Consider the following 27,632-nt stretch of genomic DNA (forward strand, 5'->3'; position numbering starts at 1 on the left):
CTAAATAACTTACTCAAACACATACCTAAATTTAAACTTTACAGGAGAACGTTTATTTTTACCCTAAACTATGCACGTTTAGTTTCACCTGGTAGATACACGTGCAGGGCTGATGCCTGCCAGGTCATGGTTTGTAGCCTTGGTGTGCTATGACTTATCACTAGACAAATTTCTAGCCTTACAGGAAGACCGTTACTCGGAGGGTTCACTAGCTCTTAGACTATAATTTCTTGGCTACTGGTGTCTATTGGCCTGACAGATGTCTAATTAAAGATTAGAAGGGTTGAAAAAAATATGAAAAACTCATTTTTCTTAGTACAAACATTATATAATTATTCTAATCCTAATCTACATTTATAATAAAGTAACACGATGAAAACAGTCTCGTAGCAGGATCTTTGACAGTAAATCTAATGTCATGTTTGCCTTTCGTTAGTGTCCCTTCTAAATCTTTGGCCCAGCTCGGAAAACTCGTCACATATTTCCAGTTGACATCTGTGATTGGCGATGAGAACCGTACATGAACCCTATCCGTGCCATTTTCGGTCACCAAATTTTGTGAAGTTGGACAGGTTAGAACTGGTGGTGGAGCTTCTACAACAACAAAAAACAAAATAATTAGCGGTATCTAAGAAAACACTTGAATATCTTTTTTCACTTAATATAGACCAGGATGTCAGAACGGGGTGTCAGACAGGGATGTATACTATCTCCACAATTATTCAATATATATGGAGAGCATATTATGAGAAGAGCACTTGAAGGATGGGAAAAAGGCATCTCAATAAATGGTCATAAAATAAACAACCTACGTTTCGCAGATGACACAGCCCTGTTGCAAATAGTCAAGCAGAGCTGATTGATCTTATACGACTGGTTGAAAACGAAAGTCAAATATTTGGTGTGCAATTAAACATATCAAAGACAAAGATCGTGATAGTGGACAGACTACATAACAATCATCCACATATAACCACAATTGATCGGTTTGAGGTTGTGAGCTCATATTTATATCTGGGGTCATTAATCACAAACACAGGGTCACTACAGGAAGAAATAAAACGTAGATGTGATTTAGCAAAAGTCACCACAGCAATAATGACCACAATATGTAAGGACTCTCAAATTTCAATAGCGTTAAAGATGAGGTTGATCAACTGCTTAATATTCCCAATACTGACCTACATATGTGAATCTTGGACCCTGAGAAATTCGGAAAGAAGAAAGATAGACGCCACTGAAATGTTCTGTTGGAGACGAATGCTACGAGTTCCTTGGACCGACCATAGAACAAATAATTCAATTTTAAGAGAGCTAAAAGTTAGCCAACGACTCTCCAGTAAAGTCCATCTCCAACAATTAAAATTCTTTGGACATGTTATGAGAGCAAACACAGAACACATGGAAAGATTTATTATACATACAAGGAAAGGTGGAAGGTCGAAGATCACGAAGAAGATCCCCAACAAGATGGATCGATCAAATTACGGGAATATGCAAAAGACCTATGCATGAGTTAAAAGAAATGACCAGAGACAGAGATCTTTGGAGACAGACAATACATGACATCACGTCGACCACTACACTCCCTCCGGGGGGTCAGGATTGAAGAGAGAGATACTGATACAAAGGTGCATGAACGTCAATCAAAATCTGTGTTTTATTGACTATAATAAAGCATTCAACACAATATGACATGTACAATTTATGCATGTTTTGAAAAACAAATTCTGAAATATATCTTGAAACAATGATCAACTCCACAAATGATTAATTCCAGGAAATTAAAATCAGAATAGAAAAGACTAGAGCAAATTTTAACAAACTGAGAAGAATGCTATGCACAAGAGATTTGAAGTTGAAGCTAAGAGTAAGGCTCGATGTACTTTTGCGTGCTTTTAAGCTGCGAGTAAGCTACTAGTACATTCTTTGACGGTTTTTGCGGTAAATTTTAAAGAACCGTTTGAATTAACTTGAAATTTGGCAGACATATACATAATATGTCAAAGAAAAAAAGTGATATTGTGCCGATGTGTGCTTTTGATCTGGGGGTGGGTACCACCCCTTCTCGGGGGTGGAAATATTTAACCTCATCATAACCTCGGAAGTTGATAGATATTTCAATTATGAGTAAAAAATCTTATATACGACTTTTTCGCTAAATTGATATTATTTAGCAAGTTATTCACGATCGAAATTAATGATTTCCTATATGAAAAATGCATGTTTTTGAGTGAATTTTCAAAATAACTCTGAAATTATGCATTTTTACGAAAAAGTCATTATAATCAAAAAGAAACCTTTAATATTGGTAAATAGGGGTGGTGTTCTTTAAATCATTAAAGCAATAACACAACCTAAGTTACAGCCTACTTAAAATCGGGTTTTTTTTTCGAATTAACCTTGAATCAAACATTTTATCAGTAAATAACGCAAGAAATGGAGATGTTTAGAAAAAAATTATGCAGACATTTTTTAAAGATTTTATTGATACCTTTAAAAAATACTACGTTAAAAGTGATTTAGATAAAAAATGGCCGAGTTATTACAAAAACAAAACGATTATGTCGTTGAAAAAATAAAAGAATAATTACTTAAATTGGTGAATTTTCCACAAAAATAAAAATTAACATTATTCCATAAAAAATTAGGTATATTTATAAACTAACTATGTGTTCTGAGATTTTAACCAGTTTAAATTGCTTAGGTTTGAAAAAAAATTCAATTTAGTGTTAAATTATTTTTTGATATTTTATAAATATTTTCCATTTTTTCAAAATTACTTGAAAACTAAAAGAAATTTGAAAAATATAGTTTAATACTAAAATGTACTATTTTTCATACTAAAACTTTTTCAGTTTTTTTAATATCTCTATAATAAAAACTGAGTGAGATATTTATATTTTAATTTTGCACGTAAGTGTGAGAAGCAGTTTTCTAAGCTCTTTGAATCGCATGCTTTAAAAATTAAAGATCTCCAGAAAGTCCAACTTTTGAAAACTTTTCTTCTTAGCCTTCTATCGTCCACGTTTGGACATAGGCCTCTCCCAACTCCTTCCATCGGTCTCTATCCTGAGCAACATATTTCCAATTTTTCCAATTTTTTTCCATTTCTTTTTTTCCAATGAAAACTTTTAGCGCATACAATTCCCCACAAAATAAGCTTTGGGACAATGAAATATCTTGAAAACTGCAGAAGTTATCGTTAAAGAACCATATTGAAACTTGTCGAATGCTTTTTAAGCGTTGATATAAGTATTTTATTTTTTTATGAAAATGGCGCATTGTATGAAAAAAAGGAAAGATATATTTTCTGTCACCAATTAAATAAGTAACTTAAAAAGGCTTTTTAATTTGAAATATCTCAGTGGCGTACTATTTTTTTAATTCAGACCACTACCCGTACGCGCGCCAATGGAAAATATATAATTCTTAATAGTAAGTCTGTCAACAAATGCGTAATAACTACCTCTTAAAACCCACCAAATTTCATTTGCATATCTCAACCGGTTTTAGATCAATCAATAAATCTTCACTTTATAAGAGAAATCTCAACAAAGTATCTTGGAAATTCATTAGCTACGACTCTGGTTCTACTAGGTCTCCAAATATCATACATACACAGATTTTTTTAGTTTTTTATAATCTATATTTCTGCTCGGAATATTGTTGAGATAAAATACTTACTTTTTGAATTATTTCCGAAAAACCGTCTAACAACGTGGTTCTTTTGTTTAAAAATGAACATATTCACTAGCAAATAACGCGAAAACTATTGACTTGGTGAAAAACTCTATAGAACAAAAGTTGCTTAGAATTAGTCAGTTTATCCATTTCCGGACTTATTTTGGACCTATATTTTTTCACTCCCGAGAAGGGGTGAAACTCACCCCAGGGTAAAAGCACACATCGGTACTATATAACTTTTTTTCGTTGACTTATTAGCTATGTGAATGCCAAATTTCATGTTAACCCAAGCGGTTGTTTAAAATTCACAGGTTTTGCAATATTTTACCGTGAGTGAATGATCTAATAAATGCCTTTGTAGGGGCAGTTTTTAAGGGTTGAAAATATTAAATACTTAATAAACTAAATTGCAAACATAAAATAAAGTTTAAATCACTACAAAATACAGCATTACCTAATTTAAAGTTAGAAAATATTTTTTATACAAATTCTTATTTAGAGGGTAGTTTTTAAGGGTTTAAAAATAGTTGTAAACTATAAAATACATTTCAATATGAGAAAAAATCAAATTCCTATATTTAACATACTATTTAACATACCTACACATACTTTAGATTTAAATAACGCTTATATCGGCTGTTTTTAACTTTTGTTAAAAAAGGGTAGTTTTCGCCCCTTAAAAATAAAAAGCACACATTGTAGTCACATCACTTTTGAAGAAGAGGACAAGATGAGCTTATTTGCAAAATTTGTTCTAAATCGGAGCGGTTCTTTAGAATTTAGAGGTCTTGCAATATTTTACCGTTAAAGAACGCACTATATTATGTACGTGCAATCGCTGGGGGTTCAGCAGTACATGAGTTGAATTTATTCACTGCACACTCGAGCTGAGCCGCGGCGTGCAAGTTGCTTGCAAGTGACTTGCCAGCGTCGTGGACCGAGAGCACGCCAGTTTCTGCCAAAGTTTGTTTAGCAGTAAATGGTTGACTTCAATAAGTGCGGTCGTAAATATTATTAAATTTATCTGAATTGGTCCATTGTTAAGACCGGTCCGGAGCGATAAGCAAACCAGGTAGACAGAGTTGGTCTTTTGACAATTAACACTGACTAGACGGTACTCCTATAATAAAGCAAAAGATCCACAAAATTTACAATAATTACGACGACAAAAACAAAAAAACGGATGTAAAATATATTGCTTTGCCTTATATACCCGAAAATAATGTTTTCAAATGATTTTTAAAATAAATTACATCTATTTTGATTGCTAAAATTATAGAAAATCAAACATTCAATCATATTTAAATTTTACCTGAAACCGGTCTATTTATACTATTGAAGTACCAGTACAAGTATTGACCATTGAAGTCAACCATTTACTGCTAAACAAACTTTACACAGCCACGTGCACGCCACATGTAAACAAGTCAGGCGGTTTGGCAGTCTGTGATGGGAAATCATTCAGTACACATTGACAGCGCGATCGATGTCAACGTAGATATATAATAACCGGCAAAATAGCGCAAAAGATGGAAAACATTAAATTTTGAGATAAAAAGAAATAAAACTAGTAGAGGTGTTAAAATTAGCGATCGTAACATATACATTGACATTATATATTGATTGTTTCCCACCTTTAGACGTATCAGAGGAGTATGTCAACGAAAACTTTTCACTGTGACAGTGGCATTTCTCAAACTCGTCCGATACGTCTAAAGGTGGGAAACAATCAATATAATGTCAATTTTTAAGTTACTATCGCTAAATTTAACACCTCTACTAGGTTCATCCTTTTTTATCTTACAACTTAATATGTTTCCATCTTTTGCGTTGCTTTGCCGGTTATTAGTGCGCTCATCACTGTATAGCTGTTTATTTTTGGCGTGTATTGACCCCGAGAAACCAGCTCAAATATGTGTTGGCAGGAAACTTGGTTGAAAACAAGCAGCTTGCTCGCATCTTGAAAACACGCAAATGTGCGTCGAGCCTTAGGCTCTACCCCTGTTCTCATTTAAAAAATCATCGATTAGGTCATCACGCCCAGATGTATGTCGTTACTAGTGTGATATATATGCCCAAAAATTAAAATTTCAAAATAAAAATCGACCTGTTTCGGTATTTTTACCGGCTTACGAAATAACGAAATTATTCCTCCCATTTGCACCATACTATAAATATTATATTATGAGCCATTCTTAATAAATTGGCAGATTTTACCACAAAGTTTTAAAATAATTAAGATTCATTAAATATATTTTTCTATTCTCATACTTACTTACTTAAGCCGTCCGCTTGTACCTTACGGTGTCGAGGAGAATAATATGGAGAATAAATGTCTCATACTATAATATATCAATTATGATGTCACTACCTGTATCATAATGAACTTCATTATGATACAGATTTTCATTAAGATACAGATATTTAACCAATAGAATCGCGATATGGCATTCGCGATAAAGGTGGTACACGCGCAGTGACCAATGGCAAGTCAAATACATACGCTTTGACAGTTCTCAATATGTAAACAAACCGTCAAACTGACAAACTACTGAATTTATTTGTGTTACAAAATTAATAAATTTGAATATATTTTTGGTTGTGAATGATCATAGAAAAAATAGTGTATACAACTTGCATTTAATTATCATTATGAAGCTCGTACTCTATACGAAACTCGCCGCATACGGCTCGTTTCGTAACCATCATACTCTCTTCATAATGACCATCATTAAATGCTCGTTGCATAATATACTATTTTTATTTCGTAACTTGACTGATACCATCTCGCCCAAGCTATTCAACCAAGCGCTAGAAGATGTGTTCAAACAACTGCACTGGGATGGTTTGGGTATAAACATAAACGGGCAATATCTGAATCACTTACGATATGCTGATGATATTGTATTAATAGCAGAAAGAAGTGAAGAATTACAAAGAATGATAAAAGAACTAGATAGAGAATCGACAAAGATAGGACTGAAGATGAATTACAGTAAAACAAAAACCATGACCAATCAACAAGAAGAACTAGTAATTACAGTGGCACAAACAAGAATAGAACAAGTAAAAGAATATATATATCTAGGACAAATCACTAGATTAAATAAAGAAAATCAGACCGAAGAAATAAAGAGAAGAATAAGGTTGGCCTGGGCATCATTCGGAAAACTGTCTTATATTCTAAAGAACAGAAAATACCCGCAATACCTAAAAACAAAAGTCTTCAATCAATGTATACTCCCTGTTTTAATATATGGCTCTTAGACATGGACGTTTACAAAAGAGAATATGGAAAAAATAGCAAAGACAGAAAGAGCCATGGAAAGACAAATGCTGAACATTAAATTATCAGACAGGAAAAGAAACAAATGGATCCGTAACAAAACAAAAGTGAAAGACGTCTCTACCCAAGTAGCAAAGCTTAAATGGAAGTTCGCCGGACACACCCTACGGCAGAAGGATGAAAGATGGACTAAGATGGTAATACATTGGACACCATGGAACCACAAACGAAAAAGGGGAAGGCCACAGATGCGATGGTCAGATGACCTGAAGAAACACACTGGGTCAAAATGGAAGCAAATTGCCCAAGATATACAGGCATGGAAGAAGGAAGAGGAGGCCTATATCCAAAGATGGATGTTTAGGGCTGATTAGATAGATTAGACTTGACTGAGATATAGCCATTTGTTACAGAAATGGTAGCTGTCAAGCTAAATATAAAGTATTTTTCCGTAAATTAAAAAAATGTATAGTCCACAGGCAAGATGTGAGCACTGACTTGACAAAATATGTTTATTTCTGATGTTTATGTACGTAGGGTACATAAAACATAATGCGAATTATTTAGTTTTATATTTAGTAAGCAATAATAATTATTTATGTATTAAGAGCGAAAAGTGATACATTATTGCTTGAGAGTAGTTTACTCCAGGGAAATAAGGCAAAAATATACCATGTTCGGGACACTTGAGCAGCCAGGTTGCAAATTGGTTTTTGGGTACTATATACCTAATACATTATACATACAAAAATGCCCGTCACAGTTCGGACGAGAAATTTAGTTATTAACAAATAAGTGTCAAAAATGGCAGTTTTTTCGTTTAAATAGCTACGGGTAAAAATAGGGTAATTAAATATCTTATTTATACTATTATTCTTTTAGCAGATGAGCCAAGGTTTAAAATGGCAGCTTTTGAATTTCGGTTCGATTATTGGTTGCTTCAGAAATTGCAAAATTAGACTAAAATTTCGAAAATAAAAAAATTGCTATAACTTTTGTGAAAATGATCTTAAGACTTTCATATTGCACAAAAAGTTGAGACAAACAGTTCGTATAATGCATAAAAATTTTTAAGACGATTCGTCAATCAGTTTAAATTTGATTCAATTTGTTTATCCCAATGAGCTTTTTCTTCGCAATATTGTTGTTCAGAAAATAGTAATGTAATAACAAATCTGTGAAAACCACATGAAAGAAGAAAAGCCATGTTTTCAAAGTATTTTAAAAAAATCATTAAAAACTCATTTTTATCATTCAGAAAACATTTTACTCTAGTATTAGTTCATAAACAATTTTAATAACTTTGTTAATATTGACTTTAGATTAAAACTACTTTGGAATTTTAAAAGCTGGTATTTTTATACGAATTTTGAAAAAAACACTTTTTGCCTAGGATAATTACAGTCAAAGTTAGCCACTTTTTTTATTTAATTGACAGCTACTTTGTTTATAACAATTAAGCAACCCAACTAGCGCCATTTTTTCGAAGTTGAAGGTATATAGTTTATGTGTAAAAGTTTGAGTAAACTTTAAGCTTTAACAGAGTTGTTAATAAAGCTTTAAAGTAACGTTCTAACGAAATCGATTTGTGGTCGATGGAAATGAATTATTAAAATCCGTGCACTAAAACAATTAAACTGATTCTTCAAACATATGCTGCAATTAATATCTCCAGAGCTTGTTGATGGATTTTGATCATAATTTTTTTAAATTGTATGTACTCGTAGTCTTGTAGAGTACGTTATGTACGTAAATCCCCACCTAACATTTCAAAATGTTAGGGGGAGTTCCATTTATCACTGAGGGATATGAAAAATACATTACGACCGATTATAAGACCTACCGAATATACATATGTAACTTCATAAAAATCGGTCAAGCGGTCTCGGAGGAGTATGACAACTAACACTGTGACAGGAGAGTTTTATAGATGTAAATATTATAGATGGGTATTAACAAATAGGGGTTGGTGATGGAAAAGTGTAAATTAAGGGTTGTATGTATTTTTTAATCCTACATCATATAAAATTAAGATAGACAATTTTGTCCAAAAAAATTTAAAAAAATGTCAGGGGGCAACCCCCGCTTATAACTTATGGGTATGAAAAATAGATTAAAACCTATTCTCAGTCCCATAAGATATACTAAAATTTCATAAAAATCCGCCACGCCGTTTCGGAGTAGTATGGTAACTAACACTGTTACAGGAGAATTTTATGTATATTGAAGTAACTGTGAATTAAATAATAAAAGTGGCTAACTTTGACCGTAATTAACATAGGCGAAAAGTTTTCTTTTGAAAATTTGTGTAAAAATACCAGCTTTTGAAATTCTAAGGTAAATTTACTCTACACTCAATATTAACAAAGCTATTCCAATTGTTTTCAAGCCAAAAATGACTCTATTTTAGTAAAATGTTTTCGTAGTGACAAAAATTACTTTTTAATGATTTTCTTCAATAATTTGAAAAAAAGACTATTGTTCTTTCATGTGGTTTTCACAGAATTTCTATATAATTATTATTTTCTGAACAATAACATTACAAAAAAAGCTCTTTGGGATAAACAAATTGAATAAAATATAAACTAATTGGCGAATCGTCTTAAAATTTTTTGTTCAGTATATGGACTCTTTGAGTCAACTTTTTGTGAAATATAAAAGTCGTAAGGTCACTTTCTGAAAAGTTATAGCAAATTTTTTATTTTCGAAATTTTAGTTTTATTTTGCAATTTTCGAAGGAACAAATGATCAGACCAAAATTAAAAAACTGCCGTTTTAAACATTGGCTCATCTACTAAAAGAAGAATACTATAAATAAGATATTTAATTATCCTATTTTTACCTGTAGCGATTTAAACGAAAAAACTGCCATATTTGACCCTTATTTGTTAATAAGTAAAATTCTCGTCCGAACTGTGACGGGCATTTTTGTATGTATAATGTATTAGGTATATAGTATCCAAAAAACCCATTTGCAACCTGGCTGCTCAAGTGTCCCGACAAAAACCTTATTTCCCTGGAGTAGTTACCTGGTGACCCGAAGCGGAACGCAGTAATTACTCGAAAGCAATAATGTCACTTTGTGCTTGTAACACATACAACATTTTTTCTACACCCACTTAATAAAATAAAACTATTTTTAAATCATTAACTTTATTGTAACTATTTTAAATCTGTCATTATATTGTCACAACATTAACTTTAATATCTTTCAGTTTGAATTTTCAGCTTGTTTGTATTGTATGGTTGTACGGTTGCTACGGACGACGCGCGGTAATTAAATTTTAACGCGCTAGAGCGATAAAGTGACGGTACTCAGTAAACGTCAACTTTTCGTTGCCATTGACAAGGGAAAAAGTCTTCTTTATCAAGTGATTGTAGAAAAACTAAGTTTCACCTTTTCTTTTTTTATTTTGGTTTAATAAAATATAATGGTACTTGTAAAATAAATCACGTCCGTGGATATTTTGTTACGTCCGTGGAAAACAAGAATCCGTGGGTATGACGTTCATGGACGTGACAAAAAACACGTTACTAACAATCTAGAGATCAGATTTTTGAGATTAGAAAATGTTTTTACTATGTCATACAGGGTGTCGCCGAAAATAGGGCGTTCCTTTAAGGTATGGATATAATACATAATTTAGAACAAAAAAGTCTTATAACATTTTTTTTCTAAAGTTAACCGTTTCCAAGAAAAAAATTAAATTGTTCTCCATATAAGCGAATTTTTATTTTCATAAATTTAAATGACATGGCAACGTAGCCTAGAAGAACTTGCTGTGACTGTGGAAATTTAACCTAATAACCCCTTGTTTATTTACTTTGAGGTGTGATTTTCCTGGTTGTTGACATCTTAGGTACCTACCTGCAAAATAATGGATATGGGTTTGGTTGATATTTACATTATTTTACCTACCAGATGCAACTAACCTACACCTACTTTTTTAATCTTTAGATTTTTGAGTTGCGCGTTGTTGCCAGACTTCAATTTGCATATCAAAATATATTTTCGTTTCTTGGTCAAACGAATCAATTTAGAGAAAAATGTTATAATGACTTTTTTGCTCTACATTGTGCCTTTTACCTATACCTTTAAGAACGCACTATTTTCGGGGACACCTTGTATACGCAAAATTCCTGTTGAAATAACTTCACTGATGCGTTTAACAATTTGTTTGGTTTTATGCTTGCCTCGCCATCTGGTAGCCATTTGTGGTAATTTAGTATATTTATGCGCGAATTGTACAACGTATTAAGTAGGTCCACGGACATGACAAATATTTTGTGACAAGCTTTAAACCTATGTAAATTAATAGCTGTTCAGACTAAATTAATTTTATATCTACGACAGATAATAAATAGAACATAACAAATCGTTCATCTAAAATTTCTTTTGTTATTTCTAATATGTTGATTAAAAACAGACTTTCAATATTATTCATTACAGATGTGACTGTCCACGGATATGATAACTCACATTCCGTGGGCAACATAAAAACGCAAAAAATGAAGCTTACTACATATGTCCATAATATACGTTGGATAGCCAAACTTAAAATAGGGGAGGTGGGCCTAAGACGGGATATGTAGGTAAAACGGGAAATGCTATTTTGGACAACACGGCAACGTCGCTAGTTTAGTTTTCCTACGGCTAAGTGTGACGCATACCGGTTATTGTTGATGTGTGTTGTCGTCGGTGCAATTTTGCAAGTAAAACGTAAGTATTATTTTTTTATGATTTATGTAAAGGGTCGAGCTGATATTTATGATATCCTAACGAGTTCCTAGCATGTGCAAAACGCATGGTATTCAGTCGCGGCTGTGTTTACGCGAACTCGATAAGGTTAGGTTAGATTTCATGCATGAACTTCTGCTGCCAGTGTCACACAGTCCTTACGAGCTAAATTTAAAAGTGTGGCTGTAGAGTGTAGGTAAAACGGAATTCCCATGTAAAGGTAAAACGGGATATCCTGTTTTACCTACATATCTCTTTTATATATGATTTCATTTATTTCCAGATGCCTTCCAATTATAAAAGGAAATCTAACCGCAATTCGTGGTCCGAAGAGTCGATGGCTAGAGCCCTGGAGTCTGTACGAGATGGTACTCATGGTTTTCTGAGTGCTGCGAAAACGTTTAATGTTCCCAAGTCAACACTAGAACAAAGATTTAAGGATACAAATCAAGTAGCAAAAGGAACCGCAAAGAAACTTGGCAGCAGGAAGTTAACATTCCCGGTGGAATTGGAACAAAAGTTAGTAGAATATGTAGAATGTAGTAGAATAACAACAAGAAGTATTCGTAGTCTTGCATTCCAATTGGCTGAAATTAATAATATCGAACATCATTTCAACAAGACCACCAAACTAGCTGGATGGCACTGGTTACGTTCGTTTTTGCAGCGACATAAGCTCTCTTTGCGATTGCCAGAAGCTACTTCTGCAGCTAGGGCTCGAGACTTCAACAAACAAGCAATAACTTTTTTTTTGATATTTTGGAGCCCCTTCAAGATAAGATGAAGTTTACTCCAAATCGAATTTTCAATGTGGACGAAACGGGGATCACAACAGTGCAAGGGCGTCCATCAAAGGTAGTGGCCTTGAGAGGTAGAAAACAAGTGGGTAAACTCACATCAGCAGAGCGTGGTGAGTTATCGACTGCAGTGATCTGCATGAGCGCTAGTGGAATATCCATCCCACCGATGATCATTTTCCCAGGGTAAATATGCAGCAGCACTTTATGCATGGCGTTCCACCAGGAACTTTGGGGGTAACACATAAATCTGGCTGGATGCAGATTGATCTATTCACTAAATGGTTTGATCACTTCCTCATCCACACTCAAGCCTCTAAAGACAATCCAGCATTGCTTATACTCGATGGACACAAAACCCACACTCAAAATATTGCCGCTATAGAAAAAGCAAGGGAGAATGGTGTGACAATTTTATGTTTACCTCCACACTGCAGTCACCGTATTCAGACGCTCGATGTTTCGTTTATGGCACCGCTAAGTACCTTTTATACTGCACAAGTGGAAGTTTGGCTGAGGCAAAATCCAGGCAAGTGTGTAACTCTACCTCAAATTGGTTCATTATTTGGCCATGCTTATCTACAAGCTTCAACACCGTTGAACGCCATAAATGGGTTCAAGAAGACCGGAATTATCCAGTAGACCGTACTGTCTTCACAGATAACATGTTTGCAGCTTCTCTGCCTACAGAGAGACCATTAACTGAGCCTAATGGAGACGATGGCGCAGTATTATCGGAAGAGCCCCCAGAACGCACAGATTCTATTGAAATTCCTAGGGAAGTTACGCCAATGGAACAAATCGGACAAATAGGGCAGCCACTGGGTTCAATCGAATTCGAGGAAAATGATTTTCCAGTTGAAGACGATATTAGACCATCCACTAGCAAAATTCACCACTATATTTCTCCTCAAAAAATTGCCCCCTACCCAAAGACGGCAGATAAGGTAGCTCCGAAAAAAACAAGGAAGGTGAAGAAAGATAAAGCGGCTATTCTCACAAGTACCCCTTACAAAGAAGAATTAGAGAAGTTTTTTAAAGAGCAAGAAGGGAAAAATAAAAGAGTGAGCGTTAAAAAAATTAATGCTAATACAAAAATTAAATCTCTTCAAAGCAGTAGCCGAAATAAACAGTCTTCAGAAATAAACATTAAGAATAAAAACAAGTCAGTGGAGTTGGATAATATTGAAGTTACAAGAGGGAAAAGGAAGAAGTATATGAAGAAGGAAAGTAGCAGTAGTGAATCCGAAACTGAAGAAGTCAACGTCGCATGTTTATATTGCAGCAACAATTTCTTAGAAGACAGGCCCGGCGAGGGTTGGATAAGGTGCTCTTGTTGCCATAAATGGGCGCATGACGCTTGCGCCGGTGCCGAGGATGACGAGGACACATTTGTATGTGATGTGTGCAAATAATGTCTAATAATCTTTTGTTTCAGTTTTTTTTATAAAAATTAACTTTAAGAATATATCATTTGTGCAAAATTCTTATCCCGTTTTACCTCTATGTTATTTCCCGTTTTACCAACACTTATAGCACTGGCGAAGCGTCCATGTAACCATTGTTACCATTGGTAACAGTTAAAATTTGTAAATAAATATTTTATGACTACTATGAAATAATTCCATTTATATTTTTTAAAAATAGAAATATTTGTTAATAGTATCTACCTAATTCAGTAAAATAGCCAACTAGACGCACGAAAATATCAGCGAGTTTATGTAAAATCGGTTGCACGTTATTATAATACGCCCTTACCACAGTATAAAGAGGTTCCATATTTATTATACTGTGCCCTTACCGTGCGCCGCGCCGTTTACCACTTCTGTGAGTGGCAACGATAGTAGGATCTTTGACTGGATCGTCTCTGAAAATTTTGCGGGGACGATGGCTCTGAAACCGCGTATTGGTGTTACCAAATTTTAATTTGGTGACGCTAGGTAGGGCCGGTGTCTATCGGGACAGAAAATACCGACCGTAAGAATATCAGACTTAATAAATGCAATTTTAATTATTATTATAATTATAGGTAATAATTATAATTCCATTTATGAAGTCTGTTATTCTTAGGGCCGGTATTTTCTCGATTAAACTCCGGTTAGTTAACCGTACCAGCCCTTTGGATTTGATTATTGCATAATATGCATTATTAATTATTAGTTTATAACTTGTAACTGTACTTGCTTATTATACAGATAATATATCTATACCTTTTTATCCTATATAAATCATATTAATCGATTTTAATTACTTTTCGAAATATATTAATTAACAACAACATTATTATAATATGACATAATAATATTGATTATACAGTACATTGTAGTGTATAATCAATAAAATAAAAATTATTTAATATTTTAGGCTAAAAATGACAAATGAATGTACTGATTAGTATAGGTACTAATTATACAATTTGGATTTTTTAATAAAGTATAAAGGTGATATAATACATATTTTACCTAAAAACAACAAATATGTTTTTAGTTTGTAGATACTTTATATAATTTCTTAAATTTTTAATTTTATTTCATCTATTTTTATAATAGACCTGGATCGCGCGTACCAAAAAAAAGTTGATTAATAGCAAGCTGAAAATTCACGGTGTCTAGTCGAACAAACTTTGATGCATGGGAACACTGTATATATAAAAATATTTATAAAATACATTATATATATATAGATAATATATAATATATCTGGTATATATTTAATATCTGGTTTTGGTAACACTTTAGAAAAAGTCACGCGTCGCCACTGACTTATAGGTAAAAAGGGAAACTGTGCATCTGTTTGAATATAAATTTTTTCTGACTACGTTTTTCAGAATTATTCATAAGTTTGATAACAATGTTTTACATAATTGACTAATAAGAGACAAGCACCATAATTGAGTCTTATTTGACTTTATACTACTTGTGCTTCAGAAAATTTCAAAAGAAAAGTATCCCGTCTTAGGCCCACCTCCCCTACATTGTTACTAATAATAATTAATCTCAGAGGGTTTAGGGTTTTCTACAATGAAAATCACTATATGAGATGAACGGTGTATTTCGTGTTTACCATACAAAAGTCGACTGTTAACTAAATAAGAGCAAAAGCTAAGATACTGTCTGTGTGTTCTATTCACAGCTGCAAAACATTAAATATATACAAAACATTCGAACCACACACAAAATTGTGGCAGTGGACCATGAAGGTACCGGGCTCTCGGAATGTCAAGGGGCTGGTTTGTTACAAGCTTTTAAAAAATATATGATTCTATTCTAATGATTTTAAAACAGAGTAACCTACTTTCTTCCTATTTGATAAGAACAACCCATATAACGAGCACTGTTATTAGTTAATTAGTTTTTATGATAATTTCCGGCCGTATATAAATAGGTTACATAAATTAGAACCGTTCATTTCCTTTAAAATAGTAATTAGAGTATATTACCTATACATTTTCCATTTTGTTTCCCTTGCCATTCGCCATTGATTCCGCACACAAAATTATAATCTCCTGTTAACTTATATCCGTACGGACATACAAGTTCGCAAGCAGTACCAGGACTATTAATAATTCTTCTACGACCTTTTTTGGTAAACGATTGGAAAGCTCCCTTTCTTGTACAACTAATGAAACCTCTGGATGGTGGAAACAGAGGTTTGCATACGACATTGGTGGAAGACTGATCGCTTTGCATATCTGTCATGTCGAGACACATATAGGAGCCTTGTGTGTTGATACAGGTTTTACAGGTTTGTAGTATTTCATCTGTTTCACATTCATTTATATCTAAAAAAATGTACATTATGAAAACCTATATAAATAATAAATAAATACAGTATGCGGCAAAATAAACAGTACCTACTGAAATGAATATTGAAGTATTTATGATGATTTAAATTAATATGTAGTATACATGATATAGCCTTACAAACTTTATTCACGACGACGCACGTTCCCGATAAAACAGATATTAAAGATGCCCGCTGGCCAGTGGCGGATCTACGGAGAGGGAAAATGCGGAAATTTTCCCCCTACCAAGGTCAAAAATTAAAGAAAGAATTGTTCAAACATAAAAATATATTAGCTGACATGAAACCGAAACCACAGAAAGACAAATTCAACTCAATAAATACTCTAGTTAGGAAAATAAAGGGAACTTAATGCCTATAAGTTATAATTTATGTCTTTTATGTAATCTGAGTTTATCTTTTTTATATCTTTTGGTTGTTTTTGCATTGGAAGTTCCCCTAAGGCAAATTTCCCCTCCCAAGGCAAATTTCTAGATCCGCCACTGCCTCTGGCACGAAAAAATCTTTAAGTCTAGTCCATAATTCCAAAATGGCAGACGGTGGATTTGTCTGACTCCTTCAGCATTCCCCATATGTACGCATCTGGTGGCATTAGTTCAGGTGAGTGGCAGATCCCAAAATGATCGCGCAGTATTCGAAGAGGCTCCCTGACGTGTGACAGGTTGTCCCGTCCTGCTAAAACCATTGTTTATTTTAAGGTTGGACCGTTTTCGTGATCTTTTCCGTATGACCGAAAAAGTACTCCGCCATAAAAAATTTTTCTGCAAAACTGAGGCAAATTCTGGAGCACCTAACATTACCACCACATTCACATATGTTATAACCACGTTCTGAAATAACTCAGTACGTTTCGGCGCCTGACACATATAAAGTTGAGCCATACGAATTTCAGTAAGCACTGTTTATTTTGCCGCATACCGTATTTATATGTACCGGGTGTCCCAATAAGAATGGCTCTCGGCCATATCTCAGGAACCGTTTATAGTACAGCTTTGAGAAAAAAATATTGAGAACAAAAGATGCATCGGGAAAAGCCTGGAAATTATTTTCATAATTGTAGGTCGCTACAACATAATTGTAACGCTAGAGGCTAAACGTAACGCTAAAAATTAAAAAATCAAAATTTTACAAAATTTACCTAATGAAGGGGCGCTGAAAATCCAATCATCGTATTCTTCATAAAATTCTGCGCATATTTTATTTCACAAGTTTAAGTCTACCTTTGCAAATAAGAGTTGGGGGTGAGTGGGAACCTTCTTATAAAAAAAATGGTTGTAAGTCCGGTTCTGCTAAATCGAATTTTGCATAATTGGTCTTGTTGAAAACAGCTCTTTTTCGTCAATGTAAGAATCTTATCTTCGAAATAGCCTAATAAGTAATATGCCATGCAGCTAGTAGGCGTTATTTAATTATTTTCGGAAATCTAGTTTTCTTTGGTTAATATTAAATACAAGCATGCATTTATAATCCTGTATTACAAAATTAGACCAAATTAGCAATATAATACCGAAAGCCACATGTCGATACTTTTTTCTATTTTGAGATATCTTAAGAAACGTGTAAATCACCGGTAAACGAAGTTAAGGAAAGGTAGTGTGCTCTGGAAAAAACAAAGAACATTTTCCAGATGTAAACGTATATAATTGATTAAAACAACAATAAGACAAATAACACTAAACATAACAAAGAAATAAAAGCAACTATACTTACTTAGTGACGACCAAAATGTTCAAATTGTTGCCCATCATTTTCGATGCAAGCATTTACTCTTTCAAGAGCAGATTGGACAGCAACAGATTTAACTGTTCTAGACTTTTATTTATGAGAACGGATTAAAGACCTTGTTTTTGAAGCTAGGCCCACTACTCGAAAAAACATGATTTAGAGACTACCAACGCCATTCAAAGCATTGTGAGAAGAGAAATTGAGACTACTGTTTCATCTACTCTTGAAAGAGTAAATGCTTGCATCGAAAATGATGGGCAACAATTTGAACATTTTGGTCGTCACTAAGTAAGTAGTTGCTTTTAATTCTTTGTTATATTTTATAGTGTTGATTGTCTTCTTGTTGTTTTAATTAATTATGTACGTTTACATTTGGAAAATGTTTCTTTGTTCTTTCCATAGCACACTACTTTTCCTTACCTTCGTTCACCGGTGACATTAACAGTTGTTTAAAATTTACAAGTTTCTTAAGATATCTCGAGATAAAAAAAAAAGGTATCGACGTGCGGTTTTCGTTATTATGTTGCTAATTTGGTCTAATTTTGTAATACAGGATTAAAAATGCATACTTGTATTTAATATTAACCAAAGAAAACTAGATTTCCGAAAATAATTAAATACCGCCTACTAGCTGGCACATTACTTATTAGTAGGGAGCGGATTTATATGCGATCAATTTTGATGAAATATGCGCATATATATGTAGTAAAAAATTACGAAATATGCGCAAGATATGCACAAAAATTCAAAAAATGCGCATTTTGAGAAACCACAAATTTTCTGTTCTATTCTATTCTAGGTGGTACTTTTAAAGGGCGGCAATGTTATTTATTACTTTTCAAATTAAATCACTCTTTTATATATAGAATTTATTCACATTTTTTACAAAAACTGATACCAGTAGTTACCTATTTACAATAAAACAACAATAACACTATTATATCTTCGATTATAATTCACTACAATGTGTTTTTCCAAATTTTTTACGAGGAAACATTTTCTTTGATCAGATAAAATATTTTTATAACTTGAACAAATCCTTTAAACATCAACAGAAGTAATTGGGGCGTATTTAAAATAACTTGTTAAAGCCGAAAATTCTGCACCAAAATCAATTTTAAAATTGCCATTAAAAATTTCGCATATTATGTCCTCCAAAGTTTTAAAGACGGGATCTGATCTAAAGCATGAATATTCCAATTTCCGTTGGAAAATCGTAAAACTATGGTTAAAGGTGTAAATTCTCTTAACAATAGGGGATTTAAGAATCACCAGAATTATAGGTACCTACTAAATTGGGATACAAATTGTACTCAATATAATAAAAGTAAATAAAATTCTGATTTCCCGGTAAACCATCATTCATCATTTTAACATCCTACAATCATTTTATAACGGCGTACTATAAGCACTATAAGTACTTTGTGTAAAGATCGGATATTTTCTAAGAAAAAATGAGAAGGCAGTGAATGAGTCGTCTCCCTTCAGGTAGTTCTCGAATTAATAGAACAGCCTGTGCGGGGAAATATTATTTTGTGTCGAATTAAAAAATAAAATTTTTTTTTGGACTTAAATATTTTTAATAGGCCCAAAATATGCATGTTTTTTTAAAAATATGCAAAATTTAGTAAAGTTCTCAAATATGCGAAATATGCATGCAATATGCATTTAGCATAAAATCCGCTCCCTACTTATTAGGCTATTTCGAAAATAAGACTCTTACGTTGACGAAAAAGAGCAGTTTTCAACAAGACCAAGTATGCAAAATTCAATTTAGCAGAACCGGACTTACAGCCATTTTTCATAAGAAGGTTTCCACTCACCCTCACCTCTTATTTGCAAAGGTAGACTTAAACTTGTCAAATCAAATATGCGCAAAATTTAATGAAGAATACGATGATTGGATTTCCAGTGCCCTTTCATTAGGCAAATTTTGTAAAATTTTGATTTTTTGATTTTTTAATTTTTGATAATTAATTATGCCCTCTAGAGGTGGACCTACAATTATGAAAATAATTTCCAGGCTTTACCCGAAGCAACTTTTGTTATAATTATTTTTTTCTCAAAGCTGTACTATAAACTGTTCCTGAGATATGGGCGAGGGCCGTTCTTATTGGGACACCCGGTACATAAATTTCCCCGTACGTGGTTGTTAGATCCACCATCGGGCTCCTCCCCAGGTGACAGAAAGAGGAATGCCTCTTAGATGTGGGTGGTACCGAGGAAATTAATTTTAAGGAAAAACAATATTACTAACATGGGAGTGAGTGACAAGATGACCAAATACAGGGACTTATGAAACAGCATTATATAAGTCATTTTAATACAGCTGAATGTTAAAGCTGCAAATACAGATGAGTAGAACATGGCTGAATTCTACTATCAAATAGAATAAGTGCTGAAAATAACAAGGAAACACGAAACAAAAATAATTATGGAAAACTGTAACGCTAAAGTTGGACAGAAGAAAATGCAAAACATCACCGGAAACTTTGGCTTGGGAGATAGAAATTAAAGAGGTGAGCGTCTAATCGAATTCTGGCAAGAAAATGACTTCTAAAAATACCTGGTTTCAAGAAAGTCATCGGTAATTACATAGAAAACACCTCAAAATGAACAACAAGGGAAAATAGTATCGAATCAAATAGATTACATCTTAATAAACCACCGATTTTGAAACAATATTAAAGATATAAAAACTTACCCTGACGCTGATATAAACTTTAATCATAATTTGCTATGCCCCATAATACAAATTAAAAATTAATAAACCCTACTAAGGTTACTAAAATATATCTCGACCCCCTTAGAAAACCTCGAACACGTGAACACATCATAGCAGATAAATAGAAAAATACACAGAAACCAAACCGTACCAAACGAAAACAAAAACATCAACGAATGTTGGTATGATTATGAGAAAATCAATTTTAGAGGAAGTAACAGAAACAAAAAATAATGTAAGCATGCATTGGAAAATGAACACAGAGTTAGTGTAAAGATTCAAGTAAAGTCCTGAAAAAAAAACAGATGGTAAAAAGAGAAAACTCGAAACCAATTACGCCGCAAATTGCTCGGTAGATTCAGCAGAATCTGGTTACCCATATTAAAAGAGGAAATCAATAGAAGGAAAATATCACTTTTATTAATTTAATGACATATTTTAAAGTAACATACATATAAAATCGGAGTTTGGGCTTAAAATTGAGAATAAACTAAATGTAAGACCAAATAATGATTATGTCGAGATAGTATCAAAAGGTTTTTATCCTGGTTTTATCCTTATGACTTACTATGGAATCATTACCAGGAGAATTTTACCGACATCATTGCATGTGGTTGAATAAAATTGAATTGAATAAAATGTTGTCAAAATATTCAAAATTATTTCAAAGGTAGTTGGGTACGTACAATGGGGAAAAAGTTACTTTAGAAATAGATGAAAATGTAAAACCAGTTTTCCACAAACCTCATCCATTACCATTTGGTTTTCGTGAAAAGGTGGAGGTGGAACTAAAGCGGTTAGAATCAGAGGGTACTATTGAACAGGCACATCATTCTCTGTGGGGAACACCATTTAGTACCAGTTATGAAACCCAATGGCAAAGATATCCGTGTTTGCGCTAACTATAAAATCCCAGTAAATAAATATTTAAAAGATTTCAACCATCTAATGACCCGTATTGAGGACATTTTTGTCTCGTTACAAGGTGGGCAAACATATTCAAAACTCGATTTTCTCAATGCTTATAATCAGTTAGTACTAGATGATAAAACTAGTGAGTTATTATCGTGCAGCACACCTCTAGGTATATACAGAATAAAGCGGTTACCGTATGGTACCAAGCCGGCCTGTTCTATTTTTCAAAATGTAATTGAAAAGGTTTTGCAGGGGGTCAGGGCACGGTAAATTTTCTGGACGATGTAGTAGTAACAGGGAAAGACGAAAGAGAGCATTTAGAAAATTTAGAGGAGGTGTTAAATCAACTAGAAAGGGCAGGGTTTAGATTAAATGAAAAAAAATGTGATTTTTTCAAAGAAAACATTCATTATTTGGGACACAAAATATCACAAAAGGGGTTGGAAATAGACGAATAAATGGTAAGGGCAATCATAAGTGCTCCTAGACCCAAGAATGTTACAGAGGTTAGGGCTTTTGCAGGGATGATAAATTATTATTCTCGTTTTTGTGAAAATTTACATGGGAAATTAAAACCGTTATATGTATGAGTAGGAAGGAAAAATAAAAAAAATTTAAATGGACAAAAAAATATGAAAATGCTTTTCAATATGCAAAGACTGAGTTAGCTACACAAAAAATTTTAGTGCATTATGACCCATAGTCGAGGAAATGAAGCATTTTGGCTCGCAATTTTTTCGTCCAGCATGGATTTACTTGAAATTTTCACAGAAGGTAGGGAATAATCCAAGGATCATTTTCTATATCATGCCGTTGTACGCTAAAACCTTGGGGGTGGTTTTCACGGGGGTGGGAAATCTCGGGGTGGGAATTTTTTATTACATTTTAACCATGTAAATAGATGTAAAAAGTAATTCTAAGAAAAAATGTTTTTTACATTTTCTTAGTTTTTCGACGAAAAAATCGACTTTTTAGAGGGTTTTTTCAGAATAACTCGAAAAATATGCATTTAATCAAAAAAACTGTAGATATAAAAATTGTATCTTTTAGTAACACAAACGAAACTGTTTTTTCTGTAATATTTTTACGACCAATACAAAAAGAGATACGGCATGTTAAAGGTTAGCTTTTTTCGTCAAATGCATAATTTGAAATTTTCAAAGCCAAATAACGGGAAAACTTTGCATTTTTCGAGGAAAACTTAAAACATCTTTTTTCAAGCACACAATTAAATCTTTTAAAGAATAATAATAAAGAATTTCTAGCATAAAAATAGACCGACTTATGATAAAAAAGGTCGGTACTGGCTTTTTTTACGAAAAACTCAGTGAAAATAACCCCCTAACTACCCTCCTAATTAAAAATTGGTCTTGACCTTTCTGTAATTCCTTTTATATTTATATTGTCAACACACTTAAGAAGTTTGACCTATTTAAAATGCCTAATTTTAGAAAAAGTGGAGTTTAAAGGAAACCTGATTTTTCGCAATTTCCTATTTTTCACCTTTTCCTTCAAAATATCTCCGAAAATACTGGAGGTGTGAAAAAATTATAGTTTACTAAATTGTAGCTTTTTTAATAAATAAAATTATATTGTGCATATGTTTTCATTACAGTAAACAGTTAGCGAGATATAGCTGTTTAAAATCTCTATTTACGAGCAAACACCCCCTTATTCGAGCCCTTCAAACCCACCCCAATTATAAACTAAGGGATCCTATGGAATTTAATTTACACAGGCTTATAGCTCTTTAAAAATACTACAAAATCGTTTTTAAAAAAACTTTTTATCGCCAAAAATGAAAGAGCTATGTTTATAAAACGAATATTTTTTTGAAATATTCGAATAGTCCGCTTATGGAACATTTTCAATGCATGTATAATACCACAGAACTGGTTCGTATACTGGAAGATGACTTAAAAACTATTTGTATTTGTACTTGTACGAATTTGTATATTCGTATTTTTGTGTAAATAAATGTTTTTGTAATCCTTTAATTCTACTTTTTTTTTCTATAGATCTATTAAATTATCTACTTATAAAAATTGTAATGTTCTTAAAGGTTGTTTTTAAGGGTTGAAATATTATGGTATATCCTAAAGCATAAAACAATCATTATTTTTAGCCAATCAAATCCAAATTTTACCCATATTAAATTTTACAATGTTTTTATATAATTTGTGTATAATTTATATAATGTATTTATATAATTTTTGAAAATAAGGGGTAGTTTACACCCCTAAAAATAATCGACGCCGTTAAGCATGATATAGAATATGAAGTATAGAGTAAGATGATCCTAATCCCAAATTTTTATGTAAATCGATGCAAGCCGAAATTATTCTTTTCGGATAAGTAATTTGTTATATATATATATATATATATATATATATATATATATATATATATATATATATATATATATATATATATATATATATATATGCAAAAATAATAAAGCTTCTAGCAAAGCTTGCTATTGCTTTTATGAATTAAAACGCCATAATACATAGCATTGGAGCACAAATTCGTCAAAACTTCCGTGATTCAACTGGTACCAATAGACTGATATATCGATATTTCAAGGTCTCCCTCTCATCAGTCAGTCGAGCTGGTACTACAAATTAAATCACGGAAGTTTCTCTGAACGTCTCCAAAAATTTCGCCACTCTAGTGGCAGCTTACAGAGGCGCCATCTCTTTTGATGGCAGGGAACGAAGACGATTTAATAATACCGTCTCCTATCCTCTGAGCTATCGGAATGTGCAAAAAGAATAAAGCTTCTAGCAAAGCTTGCTATTGCTTTTATGAATTAAAACGCCATAATACATAGCATTGGAGCACAAATTCGTCAAAACTTCCGTGATTCAACTATTCAATGTATTATGGCGTTTTAATTCATAAAAGCAATAGCAAGCTTTGCTAGAAGCTTTATTCTTTTTGCACATTCCGATAGCTCAGAGGATAGGAGACGGTATTATTAAATCGTCTTCGTTCCCTGCCATCAAAAGAGATGGCGCCTCTGTAAGCTGCCACTAGAGTGGCGAAATTTTTGGAGACGTTCAGAGAAACTTCCGTGATTTAATTTGTAGTACCAGCTTGACTGACTGATGAGAGGGAGACCTTGAAATATCGATATATCAGTCTATTGGTACCAGTTGAATCACGGAAGTTTTGACGAATTTGTGCTCCAATGCTATGTATTATGGCGTTTTAATTCATAAAAGCAATAGCAAGCTTTGCTAGAAGCTTTATTCTTTTTGCACATTCCGATAGCTCAGAGGATAGGAGACGGTATTATTAAATCGTCTTCGTTCCCTGCCATCAAAAGAGATGGCGCCTCTGTAAGCTGCCACTAGAGTGGCGAAATTTTTGGAGACGTTCAGAGAAACTTCCGTGATTTAATTTGTAGTACCAGCTCGACTGACTGATGAGAGGGAGACCTTGAAATATCGATATATCAGTCTATTGGTACCAGTTGAATCACGGAAGTTTTGACGAATTTGTGCTCCAATGCTATGTATTATGGCGTTTTAATTCATATATATATATATATATATATATATATATATATATATATATGAAAGGAAACGGCAATTGCATTTTATTTCACTTCGACCACCACCGATATTCTACACGACGTGTTTCGAGCTCATGTCAAGCTCTCGTCAGGAACATCTAGGTGGATGGTCGAGGTGTAAGAAAATGCTTTTGGCCTTTCTGGTAATAATAAAATAACCAGACTTCAGTACACTTGGTACGACATCTATATTAATTAAACGAAAAGATTTCTCTGGTATACAGAAGAAATCCTTTCCGTAGCGGACGCGAAAATGTAAATTTCAAAGTCTTCATAAAAGATGATGAACGACAAAAGACACCTCTTTGTGTCACAGATTTGTCTACAAAGCCACGTTATTCGCTACACATTCGTCAATAACGGAGAAGAACCGTGATATGAAAGGAAACGGCAATTGCCTTTTATTTCACTTCGACCACCACCGATATTCTACACGACGTGTTTCGAGCTCATGTCAAGCTCTCGTCAGGAACATCTAGGTGGATGGTCGAGGTGTAAGAAAATGCTTTTGGCCTTTCTGGTAATAATAAAATAACCAGACTTCAGTACACTTGGTACGACATCTATATTAATTAAACGAAAAGATTTCTCTGGTATACAGAAGAAATCCTTTCCGTAGCGGACGCGAAAATGTAAATTTCAAAGTCTTCATAAAAGATGATGAACGACAAAAGACACCTCTTTGTGTCACAGATTTGTCTACAAAGCCACGTTATTCGCTACACATTCGTCAATAACGGAGAAGAACCGTGATATGAAAGGAAACGGCAATTGCATTTTATTTCACTTCGACCACCACCGATATTCTACACGACGTGTTTCGAGCTCATGTCAAGCTCTCGTCAGGAACATCTAGGTGGATGGTCGAGGTGTAAGAAAATGCTTTTGGCCTTTCTGGTAATAATAAAATAACCAGACTTCAGTACACTTGGTACGACATCTATATTAATTAAACGAAAAGATTTCTCTGGTATACAGAAGAAATCCTTTCCGTAGCGGACGCGAAAATGTAAATTTCAAAGTCTTCATAAAAGATGATGAACGACAAAAGACACCTCTTTGTGTCACAGATTTGTCTACAAAGCCACGTTATTCGCTACACATTCGTCAATAACGGAGAAGAACCGTGATATGAAAGGAAACGGCAATTGCATTTTATTTCACTTCGACCACCACCGATATTCTACACGACGTGTTTCGAGCTCATGTCAAGCTCTCGTCAGGAACATCTAGGTGGATGGTCGAGGTGTAAGAAAATGCTTTTGGCCTTTCTGGTAATAATAAAATAACCAGACTTCAGTACACTTGGTACGACATCTATATTAATTAAACGAAAAGATTTCTCTGGTATACAGAAGAAATCCTTTCCGTAGCGGACGCGAAAATGTAAATTTCAAAGTCTTCATAAAAGATGATGAACGACAAAAGACACCTCTTTGTGTCACAGATTTGTCTACAAAGCCACGTTATTCGCTACACATTCGTCAATAACGGAGAAGAACCGTGATATGAAAGGAAACGGCAATTGCATTTTATTTCACTTCGACCACCACCGATATTCTACACGACGTGTTTCGAGCTCATGTCAAGCTCTCGTCAGGAACATCTAGGTGGATGGTCGAGGTGTAAGAAAATGCTTTTGGCCTTTCTGGTAATAATAAAATAACCAGACTTCAGTACACTTGGTACGACATCTATATTAATTAAACGAAAAGATTTCTCTGGTATACAGAAGAAATCCTTTCCGTAGCGGACGCGAAAATGTAAATTTCAAAGTCTTCATAAAAGATGATGAACGACAAAAGACACCTCTTTGTGTCACAGATTTGTCTACAAAGCCACGTTATTCGCTACACATTCGTCAATAACGGAGAAGAACCGTGATATGAAAGGAAACGGCAATTGCATTTTATTTCACTTCGACCACCACCGATATTCTACACGACGTGTTTCGAGCTCATGTCAAGCTCTCGTCAGGAACATCTAGGTGGATGGTCGAGGTGTAAGAAAATGCTTTTGGCCTTCGGTGGTGGTCGAAGTGAAATAAAATGCAATTGCCGTTTCCTTTCATATCACGGTTCTTCTCCGTTATTGACGAATGTGTAGCGAATAACGTGGCTTTGTAGACAAATCTGTGACACAAAGAGGTGTCTTTTGTCGTTCATCATATTTTATGAAGACTTTGAAATTTACATTTTCGCGTCCGCTACGGAAAGGGTTTCTTCTCTATACCAGAGAAATCTTTTCGTTTAATTAATATAGATGTCGTACCAAGTGTACTGAAGTCTGGTTATTTTATTATTACCAGAAAGGCCAAAAGCATTTTCTTACACCTCGACCATCCACCTAGATGTTCCTGACGAGAGCTTGACATG

General features: G+C 33.6%; 1 protein-coding gene across 2 annotated transcripts in view; it reads right to left on the bottom strand.

The window, feature by feature from the left end:
- Positions 1 to 306: 306 nt before the first annotated feature.
- LOC126891727 (uncharacterized) overlaps positions 307 to 27,632 on the bottom strand; it is a 201,950-nt gene continuing 174,624 nt past the window's right edge. For both annotated transcript variants that reach the window (XM_050660993.1, XM_050660992.1), the window contains 2 exons: positions 15,948 to 16,289; positions 307 to 594 (listed from right to left, as the gene is read on the bottom strand). In XM_050660993.1, coding sequence (XP_050516950.1) covers positions 344 to 594; positions 15,948 to 16,289 — 593 coding nt within the window. In that variant the 3' untranslated portion in view covers positions 307 to 343. The remainder of the gene's footprint in view (positions 595 to 15,947; positions 16,290 to 27,632) is intronic.

Source organism: Diabrotica virgifera, chromosome 9, assembly GCF_917563875.1.
Source record: "Diabrotica virgifera virgifera chromosome 9, PGI_DIABVI_V3a".
NCBI classification, from domain to species: Eukaryota; Metazoa; Arthropoda; class Insecta; order Coleoptera; family Chrysomelidae; genus Diabrotica; species Diabrotica virgifera.